This window comes from Apteryx rowi, unplaced genomic scaffold (assembly GCF_003343035.1).
Source record: "Apteryx rowi isolate R43461 unplaced genomic scaffold, aptRow1 scaffold_21, whole genome shotgun sequence".
Lineage (NCBI taxonomy): Eukaryota > Metazoa > Chordata > Aves > Apterygiformes > Apterygidae > Apteryx > Apteryx rowi.
The window spans coordinates 3,516,008-3,533,143 of record NW_020448419.1 but is presented as its reverse complement, the minus strand read 5'-3'; the positions used below and the strand labels follow the sequence as shown (position 1 = coordinate 3,533,143).

At 39.3% G+C, this 17,136-nt stretch overlaps 1 protein-coding gene across 1 annotated transcript in view; it reads right to left on the bottom strand.

Annotated features, from left to right (window-relative positions):
- Positions 1-17,136, bottom strand: part of PLCB1 (phospholipase C beta 1) — a 484,775-nt gene that overhangs the window by 158,245 nt on the left and 309,394 nt on the right. Inside the window, exons 6-9 of the mRNA XM_026064146.1 lie at positions 16,351-16,491; positions 9,050-9,129; positions 4,505-4,558; positions 3,507-3,582 (exon numbers count right to left, since the gene is read on the bottom strand). Of these exons, the coding sequence (XP_025919931.1) occupies positions 3,507-3,582; positions 4,505-4,558; positions 9,050-9,129; positions 16,351-16,491 (351 nt within the window). The remainder of the gene's footprint in view (positions 1-3,506; positions 3,583-4,504; positions 4,559-9,049; positions 9,130-16,350; positions 16,492-17,136) is intronic.

Genomic DNA, 17,136 nt, shown 5'->3' with positions numbered 1-17,136 from the left:
GTTGACCTCATACATTTTTTCCTTTAAAGGGAATTTGAAGGTCCTCAACACTGTACAAAACATGGGTCTTTTCTGATAACCTAAGATCTAGGCTTTAATACACTTTTATTTGTCATTTGATTCCGATTTAAAAATATCCCTCAGTTTCCAAACACTTAACATGCGTATCTACGAAAAGGACAAGCAATACAAGTCTTTGGGCAAACATACAGAGTCCTTTTATAATCACTGATTTCCTATCAGTAATATAATTAGTGAGCTACAAAACACAAAGATGGGAGACAAAAGCCTTGCTGTATACATTTGCCACCCCAGGCACAACTTCAGACAACTACTATATTTGGATTGCAAAATCCTGCCTGCCAAAAGGGATTAAAATATACTGCCCCCTTCAACATCCTGGTCTGAGCCATCCACATATCAGTGGAAACACCCACGCACCTTATGCGCTAATCTCCTTTTTTTGAGACCAATGAACAAACTGCAAACTTTCTGTAACATATAAAAGCATCTCTAATTTCTAGCTTGCTGAATATTGGCATTCAATTTTATTTTGTGATTAAGACTCTCTATTAATTTCAAGCACTGTTGATTTATCATTTGTCTGGTAACCTGCCTGCTTTCGTAACATCTGTATCCATCCTCTTATGTATTCAACAGCATAACAGCTATTCAAATTATTTGCACAGAAAGAACTCAATAGCTGGCTGGGGTTTTTGGAGTTACTAGTCACACTCACTGGCAGTTCATTGTAAACCTCTATACTAACTGGAGACCAGAAACCAGTCTTCATAGCCAGACAAGTGACTAAAATAAAGCTCTTCGAATTCTATTTAAGGCACCCTTTGACTTCGAAAAAAACCCCAACCTACCCAAAGTGCTTAGGGGAATCAGATCCCAAACTCAAAACTTCACTGGCATTTTTTAAGACTTCATTTAAACAATCATTTAAACATTCGCCTAGTTTCCGATCTGTTGGACGATGAATGCTTTGGAAAATCAGATCACAGAGGGTGAGCTCCTGCAAGACTCTAGGCATTCCAGGTCCAATCCAGAAAATAAATAAATAAATAAATAAATAAATAAAATCCACACTTTAAAAATGTGCTTGACTTGAAGTCCATGAGTCATCCCACTGCAGTCATGCTAAACTGCTTCGATAATTAGGACTGGAGTGCTCAGCGCTGTAGAGAATCAATCCCTTATTAAGGTCCCAAAATATGAATTGAAGAGTTTATTTTAGGCACTGCAGGGGGGTCTCTTTGGTGCTATTCTTCTACAGCAGGAGGAATGGAAACTTCTATGGCAATGAGAATTCCTCCTCCTCTCCCACTTATACAACGGCTACACATTGTCCCAAAAGGCCTCCTTGCAACCAGCAACACGGGGAATTCCCTAAAGAGAGGGGCTAGCAGATGCTGAAGAGAGTACTGTCACACACAAGCCCAGGCAGTGATACCACCCACTGGCAGCGTAGCTCAGGCTGCCCTATGTTCAGGTCATTGCTTGTGATGAAGATATATGAGGGACTGTTTCAACCCTGAAGCTATGAATCAGGAGGAGGCAAGACTGATACATGCTGACCTGGCATCCATTTACTTATGCCTATGAATTTCATCTTGTGCTTTAGGGTTTCTGAGTGCGTTTTGTAGCTTCTGAGAGGTGCAGCAAAGAATCAAGGGAAGCTCATGGCCAGTGAGTCCCATATCTTTCTAATGTAACAGAGAGATGTTTTTTATATGATGCTTAGAGAAAAAACCTTTAGAGGTATTTTTCACAATGCGTGAGTACAAATAAACAAAAAGCATAAGCTGTTAATGTCCTTGACAGACTGCACTAATACTCTGAATAATTCTGCGTGATTTTATTGAGGAAGATTCCCTGACATTCATGTGGCTTGCATACTGCAGGAGTCCAGTGTTCTTCAGTGCTTTAGAGGAATTCCACTCGTCCTGTAGTACAAGGGGGCAGAAAACCTGGAAGTTGAAACTAAGAATTTTTTGTTGTTCACATAAGCAGGAACACAAAGGAAAAGAACTATAGCCGAAGCACTGATTTTCTTCTAACCCATTACCTCTGTGAGATTCTGTTTCATGCTTTGCAAGCACTTAGCTTCTAAAATATTTTACTTCCAAGATAATCAACAAGGATTTCTTTGTTGGATGAAGTGTATTTCTCTTTTGTCCCAAACAAAGAAAGGATCTGCTTCATTCTACAAATAATTTTCAAGATGGTATCCCAGCAACAAGTATCCAGCCATGTCTATGTAAAATTGACTCTGCTTAAACAAATAACTGAAAAATGTTATGGTTTCTTTCAAGGACTCTAGTGATTGTATTTTTTTCAGTGAGAGGTAAGAAATGATTTTTTATCTTTGCTGAAATTAAATAAACAGAAGCAAGAAATCAACTCAGTTAAAAAGCAATGCTTCAGTGATTTTTTGACATATCTTATCTTAAAAATTATCTTCGCTAACAATTAAATGAAAACCAGTCTTTAAAATGAATATTTTCAGGTTTCTAACCTCATAACATTTTTAACCAGTCAAACACCTAGTTAACACAGTAATATGTGAAGTACCTTATTTTAGCTGAGATTTTTATAATCTTTTATATCTGTCTTACAAATATTCCCTGGAATTTCATGCAATAAAGCTCCCAAACCTATGATGGAAGGTCTGATTGGTAAGGAGTATCTGTGGTTTGGCTTGTGAAGATTTTGCTCCATTGCTCTTCTGAAACATTAGGACTGACTCTATAAGAAATGACCTCTGAAGCAAAGGCTGGGTGAACATCACAGTACAGTTTTCTACAAAGAGCTAGAGACTAGGAGATACAGGCTTTCCTCCACTACAGAATGGTTCTGCCCCATCTCTTGGACATCCATTGGTAGGAATTCACCTGGAAGAAGCTTCTGGGAGGAAAATCTCCACTTCAGAGGAAAGACTAAGGGCAATGTCTTCACTACAGTGTTAACTAGAATCATCTGCTTGAGTTCATTCCTCTTTAATGAGCCTTCTTGAGTGAGTAGAGCTCCTGGTAGAGCTCCGGCATTAGCAGCGTACTATGGCAGCATCCCCACAGCGTTATTAGCTTTGGCAGTATAGCATTTGACATTTACTCAACACACCTTTTAGAAAAGCTAAACTGAGTTTCAGTTGTCACTTGACTCAAGCTATAGATTTTCTTGTGAGCAGGAAACAGATTACATCGTTAGCTACACCTCAAGCTAATGTTTCTCTGAAGTCATGCCCTGACAATTGTATAATAGTCACCGAGTCTTAAAATTTTCTTGTAGGGTTTCTCCAGGGCTGGACTCACAACCCTCTGCCCCTTCCTTTAATCCAGTCACACTTCTTTCAGGCACTCCAGTTCCCTACACAATTTCAAAGCAAAGATACTCAGATTTGCACATGGATATCAGTAACTTTGGTGTGGGAAAAACTACTGAGGACCTGCCCAGTGTTCAGCCCTCTGTAGGGGCCAGGAATAAATTCAGATGCTTACCCTGGAAGATGGAAGATTACAGGCTTCTAATGCAGTCTCCACCCGCTTTCTGTCAGCGGAAAACAAGCGGTATATGCTGCAAAATGGAAATGAACAGGGATTGGCTCAAAGACACCATACTGTCCCATGTGGCTGAGAGACTGACCAACACTTCCAAGCTGATCATGTCTTTAGCTATTTAAATGAGGAATACGATTTTATGTTTTAATCAAAGCTATGTCATGCAAAAGTAAGTGAATGTTCCTTACAGACAAACTTGTAATTCTACAAGGTCTGATCAGGAAGGAAAATTAAAGGGTCATGGAAGAGACAAAAGGGTTGGGAGCCTCGGAAGATGAGATACATTACTCTTTTCTTGGTGTCCTGTTCAGATACAGCCCAAATCAGCAGTGATCAACATTTATTCCCATTTGCTTGCTGCTCAGTAACGCAAATGAGTTTAATGATGCCCACAATGAGTTTAATTCTATCCCACACAAGCCCCTATTACACTGTATAGTTATTTCAGAAAATTACCACTGCTCTCTTCACTGCATTACCTGAGCGGCATGTAATTTGAATATATTTATCCTTACAGCATGTCTCTGAGGTAAAGAAATGATGTTTTCTTATTTTATACAACTGGAACAAGAGCAGAGAGGCCAACTGTCGTGCTCCAGATCACAAAGGCAATCTATGCCCAAAGGGTATTTGAACGCTGACACCCTGAGTATCACTAACCATTTGTCCTGTTGGGTCCCCCGGCTGCTAATCCTAGCACTGACAACAGCAGTGCTAAGAAGGCCTGTTAAATGCACAGGACAGAACTGCCCCTTAAGGGAGGCCTGGGGGCTCAGTGACACAGCAGTGAAGCTGTAGTGAGCTCTTCGATATGTGTTATGAACAACTGATTAATGATGATGATGATGATGATTATTATTATTATGCCTATCCCAAACACATATTCATACTCGAAAATCAAAAGAGACTAAATAGTAAGAAAGGAGAACAGAACTTACTTCTTCAGAGGAATACGCCCTTCTGGAGTGACCTGCAGCTTAAGTTTTGTGTAACTGTGGAGAGAAAAGCATTCTGTTTTATTTTGGTAGCATATAAAGATATCTCTCCCCACAACTCTATAGCCCGACCCTATTGCTCTGATCAGTTCTTAAGTTTCAGTCAGTTCTTTTTCACAATATGAAAATCTATTATGATATCATTAATAAGTAAATATCTTTTCCATCACCACTAATGAACCTGATGTGTCAAATGACATCCAGCTTGGAACAAAATACTGCATATACCATTAACGCACCCCTTTATCCTCCCTCCAGGCTCCTTCTCACCCCAGCACAAGTCCCCAACTCTAACACTAAGCCGCACAAAATCACAAAGGACAGAAATGGAGCGGCCCAAGCTACCAGCCAGGCTACCCTTTTGCCAAAGAAGGCTGCTTCCTTTCTGCTATGTCCAGTGCAGGAATAAACAATGTTTCAGCTTCACCTCCTTCAAATCCACATCCCAATGGATTTCACTGTTAGGAAATCCTCACTGCTATGAATGGAAGTTTTCTTTGCATCATGCCTTGCCATTATTCCCAGCTATTATTCTACCTGCGAGTAGCTTCAAGAAGAACGTTATTCTTTTCTGGTGGTTGCATACAGGCATGAAAGGTGCACCCTCGAGGCAAGATGCTCAGGCTGAAGTGATGGGCAAGTCTGCTTCAAGGATGCACTGTCTCCTCCCAGCTCCCTAATAGCTATTATCCAACTGTCTGTCCATCTCACTATCTCTGTAGCAAGGTGAGCCCCCTCTTTCCAGGCAGAGCAGTCTGCTTCCTGAATTGTGCCACAGAGGCCACACAGCTTGACTGGACAGGGGGCCACACTCCTCTTTCAGAGACTGAAATTATCCCTGGATGCTGCATGCAAATATCACTGCCTCTCTGAGTCCTCGCCATTAGACATCTGTGAATGCTTCTCGGGCACTTTGACCCTAAACCTTGTCACTCCCCTGCTGAAAAGAAGTCAAATCGCTGGCAACTGAAATGTCTCCACACCAGCAAGAGTATAAATATATACAGCAGTCCTGGGCAAGCTCGAGACCTTAGGAATCTGAAGCAATATAAAAATTACAAGCTGAAACTGTCTACAGCCAGGCAATTACACAGCTTCTGAACTAAGCATTTAGAGTATCTCCATATCTCAGGACCTGTGACTTCTTTCACATGCTCATTAGCGCAGCAGGATGAGGATGTATCTCTCCCTGTCCAAATCTTTCAGCATACCGACTCAAAAGTCTAACAGGAGTCAACCAGTAGCTTTAATGAGCAGCAGTTTGGGCCTACAGCTATTATGTGCTGATCCTCCTTGTATGTGAGGACTACTGGTTACCAGCAGCAGCCTGCAAAGAGCTGAACCTTTTGAGCATGTTTTCTGTTCCACTAGTATGTAATTAAAACTATAAATGAGTTTTATGGTAACATGATTTGGTGAAAACTATGGGGACATTGAAGTGTTTCAGAGGTGTTTTTACTTTTTCATTTGACCCACTGGCCTACAAAAAGAAAAAGAAATGGCATGGTTCTAATAAACACTCCTTTTTTCCCCTACTCACAATACCTGTAATGGCATCAAAAACAACGCGCATGCTATTATCTCTAACTAGCTTAGGAACATTTTCTCAAATCCTTGTCTCTTCATATGCATCCTGTGGAAATTGAAATCTCTTGTGCTACTGTGTCACCAAAGAGAAGTATTTAGAAAAAAACCCCAAAACTGAGTTAGATTTTAAAAAAATCACAGTGATTAAAAAAAGGTTTCTTTTTACTTGCCTTCTGTTTTTTTAACTTTCAAGTACACTCTGGACACAATTTAATGATTTCCTCTATAATCAAGAAGGCTAGAAATAGAAATAAAATGAAAAAAAATAAGGATCCTGAATTTCTAAGCTTTAGTGAAAGCAAAATCAAAAGATTTGTGTCGGAAGAATAGCCAACCTCCAGCAGTACTAGCCACCTTTTTCTTCCCCAAAGTCTTTGATAGACATGGGACACTATTTCTTTCCCCTGCAGCCATAATCCATCCAAGAAAGCGAGGCAGGCCGTTCTTGCTGAAAGGTCGGCTGCTGAGAGATACACCCATCAGCAGCAGCTCAATGGACTAATTTCAACAGTGACTGACTCCAGAACTGACAAACTTTGGACATAATGTTGACCCAAGGTTTCCCCAGTAGACTCATCCTTTGCTAACCACTTCAGCAGCTAGTATTCCAGCACTACTGCACTCCAGTATTAATTTCTGTACCCACATACAAAAATACGCTGCACAATTACAACAGATTAATGAGCACTTTATATCCAAAATGCCAGTTTTTACTAACACCCTCCAGCCCAAAAATTAACCCTATTTTTCTCATCTGACCAAATCACAGTAAAGCTATTCAAAGTTTTTACTAAAGCACTTCCAACGTTGCAAGCGACTGAATGCCACAAAGAGAAATGCCTTTCTAATTCTGCTGTAATGCAAGTGCTTTTTTATTTCAACAAAAGGGTTCTGACAGGACTGCGACCAACCCTTTGCTCAGTACAGTAATTACAACAGGGAAGTATTTTTAAACTTCAAAGTCAAAGATTACTTAAGTGAATCTGATTTGGCATCTGTGCAAAGGACCCTGGAAACCCAACAGCTCCCAAGTGATTTATTAATTAGTGGAAAAAGAAAAGACACAGGAATACCATGCTTGCCTGCTATCCAATCTACTCGATGTGTCCAGTGACCTCATCTTTAATTAATACTGCTTGAATAATCATAGAAAAATATGAATAAGACAGGCTCTTCTATACTGTGTGATAAAATGCTCCTTCTTTGAGTTCTGTATGAAAATGTGCATAGTCCTCCATTGCATACCTGTCAGCCAAGTCCACTGGCCACCTGGGAATTTGAGTGGCAAGGGGGCAAAGAAACAGTAACATCAAGTCACCCCTGTAACTCACCTACGACCTGTGGAGGTGACTGCAGTAATCTCTGTTCTTGCTCTTACATAGAGCTGTATGGACAAAGTGAAATCTAACCTAGGGTTAGCAGTTCAGGAGCAAAGGGGGAACGTAGGCTCTGTAATTTAGGAATCTGATGTAAGCACTGCCTAGCTGGCATTTTATGTGCACATTCCTGACGGGGAAAGGAGAGAGGGCAATCTAATCCTTCCGAAGTCAGTGGAGAGACACAGAGACCAACAAAGACCTAAAGGCAGAGATCTGGTTGCCTAATTTAGACACTCTCATTTCTCCACAGAGCCATAAAGGAACTCAGAAGACTTTCTGGAAAGTAACTGGAGCTGCTCACGTTAGCACAGTGCTTTCTCCATTGTCAACATATGGAACCAAAAGGAAATGCTAAATGCTTCCATCCACTGGGATTTGGTTCACTTAATTTATCATTGTTGTCCCAGCATAGCGTTATTGGATGATAGTTCTTGCTATGTCCAACTTTCAAAGTTTCTTCAAGAATTTGTGTTGACTTCACCTGGACCACAATGAAAACTATGAGCAGGAAACACACGCACCCCTCCCAGAACAGGCACTTCTGCGTAATGGCATGGGACTGAAGTTAAGCAGGCAGGGAACCTTCTGACTATATATGGATGCAGCTAATGAAATCAGGCATGCATAATCTCACACAGCCCAGAAAAGGGGTGGGCTAACTTGCTTCTTGGATGGAGGCAAGTTTTAGGAACCCAAGCCTCCACTTAGTATTTAGCTGGATTGATTCTCTTTCTAAGGGCAGAAACTATCAGCTGTTCAGGGGAAAATAAAAAGCTGAACATAACTAGTCATCCTGTAAGCCAGGGACAATATATCTTTTCTTTTGTCATAGCATAAGGCTATCAAACACTCCAGTTAGGTATCAGCTTTGCCATGCTGTTCTCCACATCATTTAAGCAAAACCAGCTCAGCCTGTGCATTTATCATCCCTTAGATACCTGCTAATCTTAGATTTAGTTCTCTTTCATTTCTGAGGTGCCTGCTGTTTTTACACCCCCAAATTTATCATAAACAGTTTCTGTACTTTGCTGAAAGTAACTCGGAATCTGTGCACTATGCAAACCAATCCAGATGAACACATTTACAACTTCTCTCTCAAGCGTGCTAAAATCAGAGGTATTAGACTAAGGAAAAGGAATTCCAGTATTTCTCATTTGTTGATCTATAACAGAAAAAAGGAAAATAAACTAGAAGTAGGTCAGTTTGGAATTCTTTGTATTTAAATGGCAAGCCTCAGACTGCAGCTGAAGCTACAGCTTCTGTGTACTACAGGAAGATGGCATAAAAAAAAAGTATTTTAGCTGTGACTCAGTAGTTTGTGACGGGAACCTTATCAAGACTTTCTTTAAAATGACGTTTAGATAATAGCTTTTTAATACAACGAGAAAGGATAACCTATGTTTACAGAAGTGACAACTCATCAAAGCATAAACAATAGGTGACAATATGACTAACAAGAGAAAAGGAAAATGACGCAGATAGAAGAGTAACACCCATAGCAATAACTACTATGGCTACTTACGCTTTTTCCAGAAATGCATCCCTTGACATGTTCTGTGCCAACAAATTTGTTGCCAGACTGAACACTTCATCTGACCATTCCTACAGAGATAAAATTTGATTAAATAGGGCTTAGTTTAGATGTTTACTTACATAATGGAAAATACTTTCAATGATTATATTGTTAGCAAAAATCGCCTAATTAAAGCCTGAATTTGATTTTTTCCAATTATAGCTTCCTTCCTAGTCAATGGGACCTGACTTTTTCATTTTGCAGAAAATGAAGATTATTACAAATATTTATTTAAAGATATCTTATCCTGGTGTATTCGAAAAAAAGATCAAATGGATAAATGTCTAATGCAAAGCACATTCAAGGTCCTGGGAGTTGTGCCATAAACATCATAGAAAAATACATTTTCTTGTGTGATGGATACTGTTCTGACTGATACACAAAGGATTAAAAAAGGAGCTTCTATACTGCCATTCTTGTAAACGAAGCTGAAAAGGATTTAGATCCCCTCTGAAGTTATACAGACCTGACACTGTGGGACGCATACCATACCATAATAAATACCTTGCTAGAATGGCTCCCTTTGTAAGAGTTTGTTACAATAGCCTCTACCTCACTCTCTCCATAGACTGTGAAGTAATTCAGGCAACAAATATCAACCTAAGCTTTTATGGTGTACACTGAATGAAGAACTGTAAGTCCAGACTCCATCTGAGATCTTACCAGCCAACATGAGAAACATGCTTGAAGAACCACACCAGTAGAGAAATACACATTTCAACTATTCTCATGTACTGTGAAACTTTAACTGCAGTTTGTAGATACTGATAAATAGGACATTGTTGTTTTATATAATCAACCCTTCACAACTTGCATTTGGATTTCTAGTCACTGCAACATCACCCATCCCTATTTAAGGAACCACTGTATATTTAATCACAGTTTCTTATGCTTAAGAGATTCATGCCTTTTGAAACCATCACAGTATGTGAAGTGTCTCCTTCCCTTTCTTCACTGCCAGTGTCAGATCTACAGTGAACTCTCTGTTCCCTCAGACACGGAGGCTTGGAGCAAGTTTTGATGCCTCATTTCCCTACCTGGATGTATGCAATTCATTTATCCTCATGTTTCCGCCACAGACTCTTGAGTCCCCATATTCCTCTGCTTCCCCCCACCACCTATCCTTCCTTTTACCCTACCCCGTACTCCTACCTCTCACTAAATTGTTTTTCTCTCTTGCCACTCTTAGGGAAGAATCCTCCTGTGCAGCCGGCTGCTCACAGCATGCCTCCCTTCTCCCCTTGCAGGCGCTGCTCTTCCCAGGCTTGTCTCTCTTTTTTCCTCCCTTTATTTTCCCAGATTAGTTTTTCTCATTCCTATGTCTGTGTCTTTGCTGAAGATCTCTCACTGGGTCCCAGTTCTTTCTCGGGTTCACAGCGAGACTCTGCTACATGATTATAATCTAAGTATAGACTCTCGCTGCTTGACTTGCAGGTCTCTCCTGCAGCTTTTCATCAACTTCAGCACATTTTTCTTTACTAACTTGGTGCTCATTTACAATCTTTAATTGAAATTTGTTTTAACTACAAATGTGTTTTTGGATTGGCTTTGTTTTATTCCTTTGAAAGAAACAAACAAAAAAATGCAATGCCTTTGCAAACAGTGCGAATTTTTTTTTTGACTTAATGAACTTTTCTGAATTTTCTTTGTGTTTGCTTTTTTTATTGAGTTTCCTTTCATATCAGTCCAAATCCAAAATTCCTATGACTGCACACCCTCATAGATGCATACTGTTTGGGAGGTAATCACTGTCTTTGTTTCTTCTTTTTTTTGGAGAAAAAAATAGGAAAAAAGGGGGATTTCATTTTGACAAGTACTGATAATAACATGAAAAGCATCACTGACTTCCAACGAAACTAACTTTCCTAAGTTACGTTGGTGTTTACAGGTTTGTTTTATCTAAAAAGCCTTAAGTTTCAGCATGACTAGGTGATCAAGTCAGGACAGGTTAAAATGTTATAATTTTAAATATTTTTTTAAGGTGCTTGATTTGTTCCCTGAAGTTATCAGACCCTGCTCCTGAAACTGGTCTCAGACAGCCTCTCACAATGCGAAGGCAAAAAGGCTCCTCATGTCCCTGTGCTTAAAGGGTCCTTTGATCCCCTTAAAGATTAAGTCCACTCAATCTCAGAGCTCGCACCTAAGCAGCTGAGACAAGCACATCTTGTGACTGATGTTTCTGGCAGACAAACCTGCCTCCCTAAGAACCAGCTTTGCTGTTCTGGAGTTAAACAGTTGTTGCTGAAGTATTCTTCCCCTCCATCTCTCGTGACTGCTTCCATTTTTTTACTTGTTTTTCCTTGCTGGTTCTAATTTAAAAAAAAACAGGGGTGTGAGAAAGAACAGGAGAAAGAATAGGATCTTTCAGCAACGCGACTGCTTCTCTGTGACTCTTGGAACAGCAAGTATATTAAATGCAGAATCTTCTTTCTTCTTGGTAACTCATTTTTCCAGTCTCAAAATAGGCACATCTTGTAAACACTGCTTTGTTTAGACACTAATAACAGCAGTTAAAACCTCTCCCTGCGACGCTAACAGCTGCAAAGATTAATGGTAGCATAAAATATTATTTAGGAATTGAAAATACGTTGGTTTTTAACCAAACTTGGTAGGCTTTGTTTTGATCACACTGATGCTGCTGGGCTTACAGCTAAGGTACTTTCTAGCAAACAGAATCATGGCACTTCAATAGTATCCCACACCCCAGGTCGTCCTTCTGTTTTCTGAGCGCTTGTTCACAGGACCAAAAGGGGAACGCACAATCACTATGTGCCTGTCACAAGCATTATTTATATAAACAGCCTTGCCATGCTCCTTTGCTAGCTTCTCCTGGCTCTTCAAGTGACCACACTGCTCTTGCCAAATACTCTAAAGGCTACCTGCAGACTGAGCCGCTTCTAACTATATAGGTGTCAAGTCAACACGTTAGAGCAGTATTTGCTCCCTTCCTCTCACATTTTAGGGTCTTCCTTCCAGTCACCACAAAGCTGCAGCCAAAAAAACAGGATCAGAAAATGTGCCAAGGATCACGTCATCTTTCCAGTCACTGGTCTGAACCCTCAGCAGGAGGTGAAACAACAGCACTGAACACAGACCCAAAGAAATAAATGAGATGCTTTTTACTGACTTCAATGGACTTTGGCTGTGAGCCGAGATGTGACTTGCTGCTTTAGCTACCAAATGGTTCTGTTGCCTTGGTTTTGCTGCACGGCATATCATATTATAAGTCGGTGTATAATATACTGCACGGTGCAGGATCCCTTTACCAGCAGCACCGGTCCCAGAGTGCAGTGCTTGGCGAGAGTGCTCCACGGGGCAGAAAGCTGTTATGCGTAGAAAGAAAACAGCCGACTGCGGAAAGATTATAACAGTCTCTGAATCACTGCTGCAACAGCAGACTCCTGTACAGATGTAATACAAAAGGAAAATATAAATCTGGGTATTTTGAAATAGGTTTGTAGTAGAGCCAACAAACTCTGCAGACTGCAAGCCTCTGATCCCATTTGGTGGAGGAAGAACGCAGCCTTCTAACAAACGTTAATTCCAAGCAAGTCACATCAGTCATGACAGAGCTGCATGAATCCACTCTCCTTTTGACTGTTATACTAATTCATTTTTATATCATTCCTAGGAATTTTACTAACAAATTAGGTAGCTTGTCTGTGCTTTGGTACGTAAGCAGTGTACTAGCAGCAGCACATTTTGAAATTTGTTGCTCGGTGAACTCATTTCTCTCCTCTACTGCCTGCATCAGAATACATACCTTAAGACATTTATCTCAATAGAAGAGATGAGACTTTTTCCATAAGAAAAGACAGCACACATTCTTGAAAATCCTTACTTCAAATCAGAACTGACTATATGTGAAGGCAGCGTTTCTCGCATGTTTGTTTTTGGTGGGAGGTTAACAAAGCAAGTTAGTGAAATCATATGCTTTGGCAGCCATATAAATTTTATTTTAAAAAAATAATTAAATAGACACAAATGTATACTGTTTATTTGAACATTTTATTATACTGATTAAGCTTTTAAATATGCCTAAGAAGTTGAAAAAATGAAGCTGTCTGCTGGAATACACATTACAGCACAACTTGTGAATCATCTTTGACTACATTATTTTACTTATGGAGGAATTCATCAGCTTTTAGTGACAGATCTGACCCAAAGCTCATCAGACTGAACAGTAACACATTTCCCTGAGCTTTGGATCAGGCACTATATGGCTAAGATAGACTACAGCAGTGAGGATAGAGTTGGTGTGAGCAACTGAAATGAGAGCAACAGGAAAGAGATGGGAAGGATGAGAAGTTCACTTCAGAAGTGAATGGATTCGGCAAGAGAATGAAATATTGGAGAGAAGACACAGAGATTCACAGGTTGGACTTCATAATGTCCAATTATGAGGAAAAAGAACATCTGCTCAGAATAGGATTTGAGAAAGAAATTCTTGCTTAATCCTGGCTTCTGTAGTGCTGTGTGTTTCTAGATGCTCACAAATCCTGTCCCAAGACAAACAGACACATCTGTCTGAAAAAAGGCAAGCACTGTATCAGTGCTATTTGTCTTCATCATCAAGGTGGGTCTACCAACCCACCTTTCAGACTAACAAATTTCAAGCTGCATACTTTGTAAAAACCAGCTGGGTCTGCGTCCTTCAGCCTTTAAATTTTAGCTATTTTTTCTTGGAGGACTGTGAACAAAATAGTACATTGTGACTTCGTAGTAATTTCTAGCTCTTTTCTGAGTTGACTTAGAGCAAGTTCAATAGCTCAAGGCTCACATTTTCATAATTGTCCCACAACTCAGACAATGGATGTGCTGAACACAATTTGTAGCGAAAGGATCAGTAGAAGTTTTTGAAGTTCATTTAACATAAAAGTGGAATAGTAAGTCCTAAAGGGAGGGGAAGGGGAGATATCAACCTTCTGCGAAGGAAGAAAACCCCATGATTTAATTACTTTAACTGCCTTACTAAGACTTTTTCTATTTACTTTGGCTTTCTTCTCCAAGTGAGGGCCTGACTGATTCACGTCACACAGCTTGAAAAACAAGGTACCACAAAGCAAGGGTTAATCAGAAAAATATTCATACACTGAAAAGGGAAAGGTGGAGGAGGTTTTCATTGGCACTTGCTTTCCTTAGAATGGCAGTGAGAGTTAGGGTCACAATTTTCACGTGTGACGTTGGAAACTTCTTGTTTTTGCACTCCTCCTCAGAACTCCCTGAAGTGCTGATTTGCGCCTGATGCGCTTATTTATAAAGACCTCTCTGAGTCATTACATGGGGACTGGAGACTATGGATCATATTCTATGGTCTGGCTCATATAAAGTTGGAAAGCTTGTTAAATAGAGAAGAATTTATAGATGCATTCAATAGTGATTACACCCTGCTCTCATTGAAACAATCAGGATATTTAGTATGATTTCAAAGCAAGCAAAGCTAATCTGGATGCTTTTCAAGATAACACCCTCAGGCTACACTGCTTAATTGATAAAATATGGATTTATTTGGTCCACCACATTTACAAGTAACAATAAAGACTCAGATTCTTAGCTGCTCAGACCATAGGAGTTGCTCAGGATTTACAGCAGCAAAACTTCTCTAATACAGTTTTATCTACTGCATTTTAAGGTTCCATTACCAAACAGAAAATGGCCCTAAAATAAGTATTTCAGAACTGATTTAGCTTGGCACTGCCAAAAGCAAATAGATTATGGCTCACTGATTGTTTGCTAGACAGGAAAGCAAACAAGAGAAGTAGATACGCTTCTGATTTATGTGATCTTCCTTGGTAAGTGTTACCAATTTTTGCTGTTAAAGTTTTAACACACCTTTTCAATTTCCTCCATAAACTTAGTTTTTTTTCCTGAAGAATTGTTTCAAGTGCTTTCCCTTATGCAGTGTTAGGTTTCTTAACCACCCCTGTAGAACATAGCTCTGCATTTTAAGGCCTAAGGACAGCACTTCCCACACAGCAGCCCATGGATCACTATGAATTCATTTGTCTCTATTCTTTTGTATCACAGGAACAGAAGAAATCATATTTTCATTGAACTGACCAACCAGCTAATGAAGATTTGCACAGACGGAAAACTAGCAAGGAAAAGTACATCCTCCCAGGTGAAGACTCTCTTCCGATGACCTATCTCACCTGGGCTGACACTCTCAGTTGCCCGTGAGGCCCCATATCAAAGACACTCTTTGACCAAAACACATGGGGGCAATGAGAATACTGAAGAAGTCCTTACTGTAGTTAAGTAACAGGATTCTATGGAGAAATTATCTTTTTGAGGCAATCTAGTGGATTCAAGCATGCAAACTGTACGAAAGTGTACTTTGTGCGAGGTTGTCTGGAGGCAAGACAGACAGGGTCTATCTATACAAATGGAAGTGCGAAAGAGGAGTAGCTTTTGAATGTCAATTTGGGATAGCTAAATCAAAGATTTCCCATTTCATTAAACCCAGTTGTGGTGTACAGAAGGTGCCCGACAGCAACAAAGCAAACGTGTGTTAAAATCTATTGTAGCTTCCTTATCACACGCAGCTGTGTTTTATGTGTTTTGTTGGATAGAAATGACAGGTACTGCGTAACTGCATGGAAAAAATACTTTCATAAGGTAATGACATCTACTTCACAACTCTTTTCAAGGACTATCAGCAGGCAAAATGCATACTTAAAATTGACCTTTGAACACGACTAGAACAGGTCATGAGTGTAAGTTAAATTAGGTGTCTGCTTGCTGTCATACTTGAACATATAAAGTAGATCTGCAGATAAACAAACTCCCACTACTCTGACACAGGTCAACCTTAAAAAGTCAACAGTTTACACACTTATCATGGATGATCCATAATTAGCATACACTTAGAACAAGTATTAAAGGGTGATAACTACTGAAAAATACCAATTGTTGGTGGAGAGTCAGAATATATTTCTTATACCTGAGTTAATCTGCGCATATATGATTATTTTCACAACGCTCATTTGGGCTTTACGAAGAGAGTAACATGCAATGTTCTGAAGATGAATACATACATCAGTGACAGAATTTGCTGAATATACTCCCAGAAAATAATGATTGCACATATCTCCTTTGATAATGAGCAGCACAACTCTATTATTGAATTTAGGTTCATCTCATTTGAAAAGGCAGGTTAGTAATCTCCACTTCTCTCTCTCATTTATCCATATTTCAAAGCAATACTTTAAAAACGTTAATTCTATATGACATAGATGAATGTGCATTACCTTTGCTATATCCTCTTGAAATGCCACTAGGTTCAAGTATGATATATTGACCAGGTCTGGACCATAGACAACAGTTATCATTCGATTTTCTAGTCGACCTCCTAGGTTCCCAGTATCCAGCAGTTCACGCAGTTTCGGATCCTGCAAGTAAACATATTGAAATATAGTTAATACCTTTTGTGAATATTTATATTAAAAAACAATGAATATTTTTTGCACTACTTTTTTGCAACACATAAATTTTGAAAACTTGTGTGATTTTGAACATTTTAAACATGATCACAGTAGGTTCTGATCTGGTTAATTTTTTATTAATATATTTAAAGTTATTAACTCAAAAAAAAAAAATCACTACCCAGAACCCTTCAAAGCCTCTGAGCTCTCCAAAGGCACAGTGAAGATGAAAAGTTGTTCAGATGCTGGCTGTACCTTCCAACTCTCAGCTATTCAGTCTTTTAAATTAAGCATACACAACCTGTTTTACTAGTCAAAATTACATAGTCTAGTCAAAGGCTACTGCTCTCTGTAGAAAAATTCTCTATGATTTTAATGGATTTCAGATAAAGCTCAAAATGAGGAGATTTTTTTTTTTCCTAAAGAATTCAAAAGACTGCCTGGAATTAACAGCCTTAAATATTATGCCATGAAATAGATAATGTAATTTTGGTGATGCATTCCTTTTTCTCCTTCATGTCCAAAAGGACATGCATTATTTAAATTGTAAAATATATATTCCACTTATATTTAGTTTTCAGTCTTTTTTTCATGTTTATGTCCATTATAAAA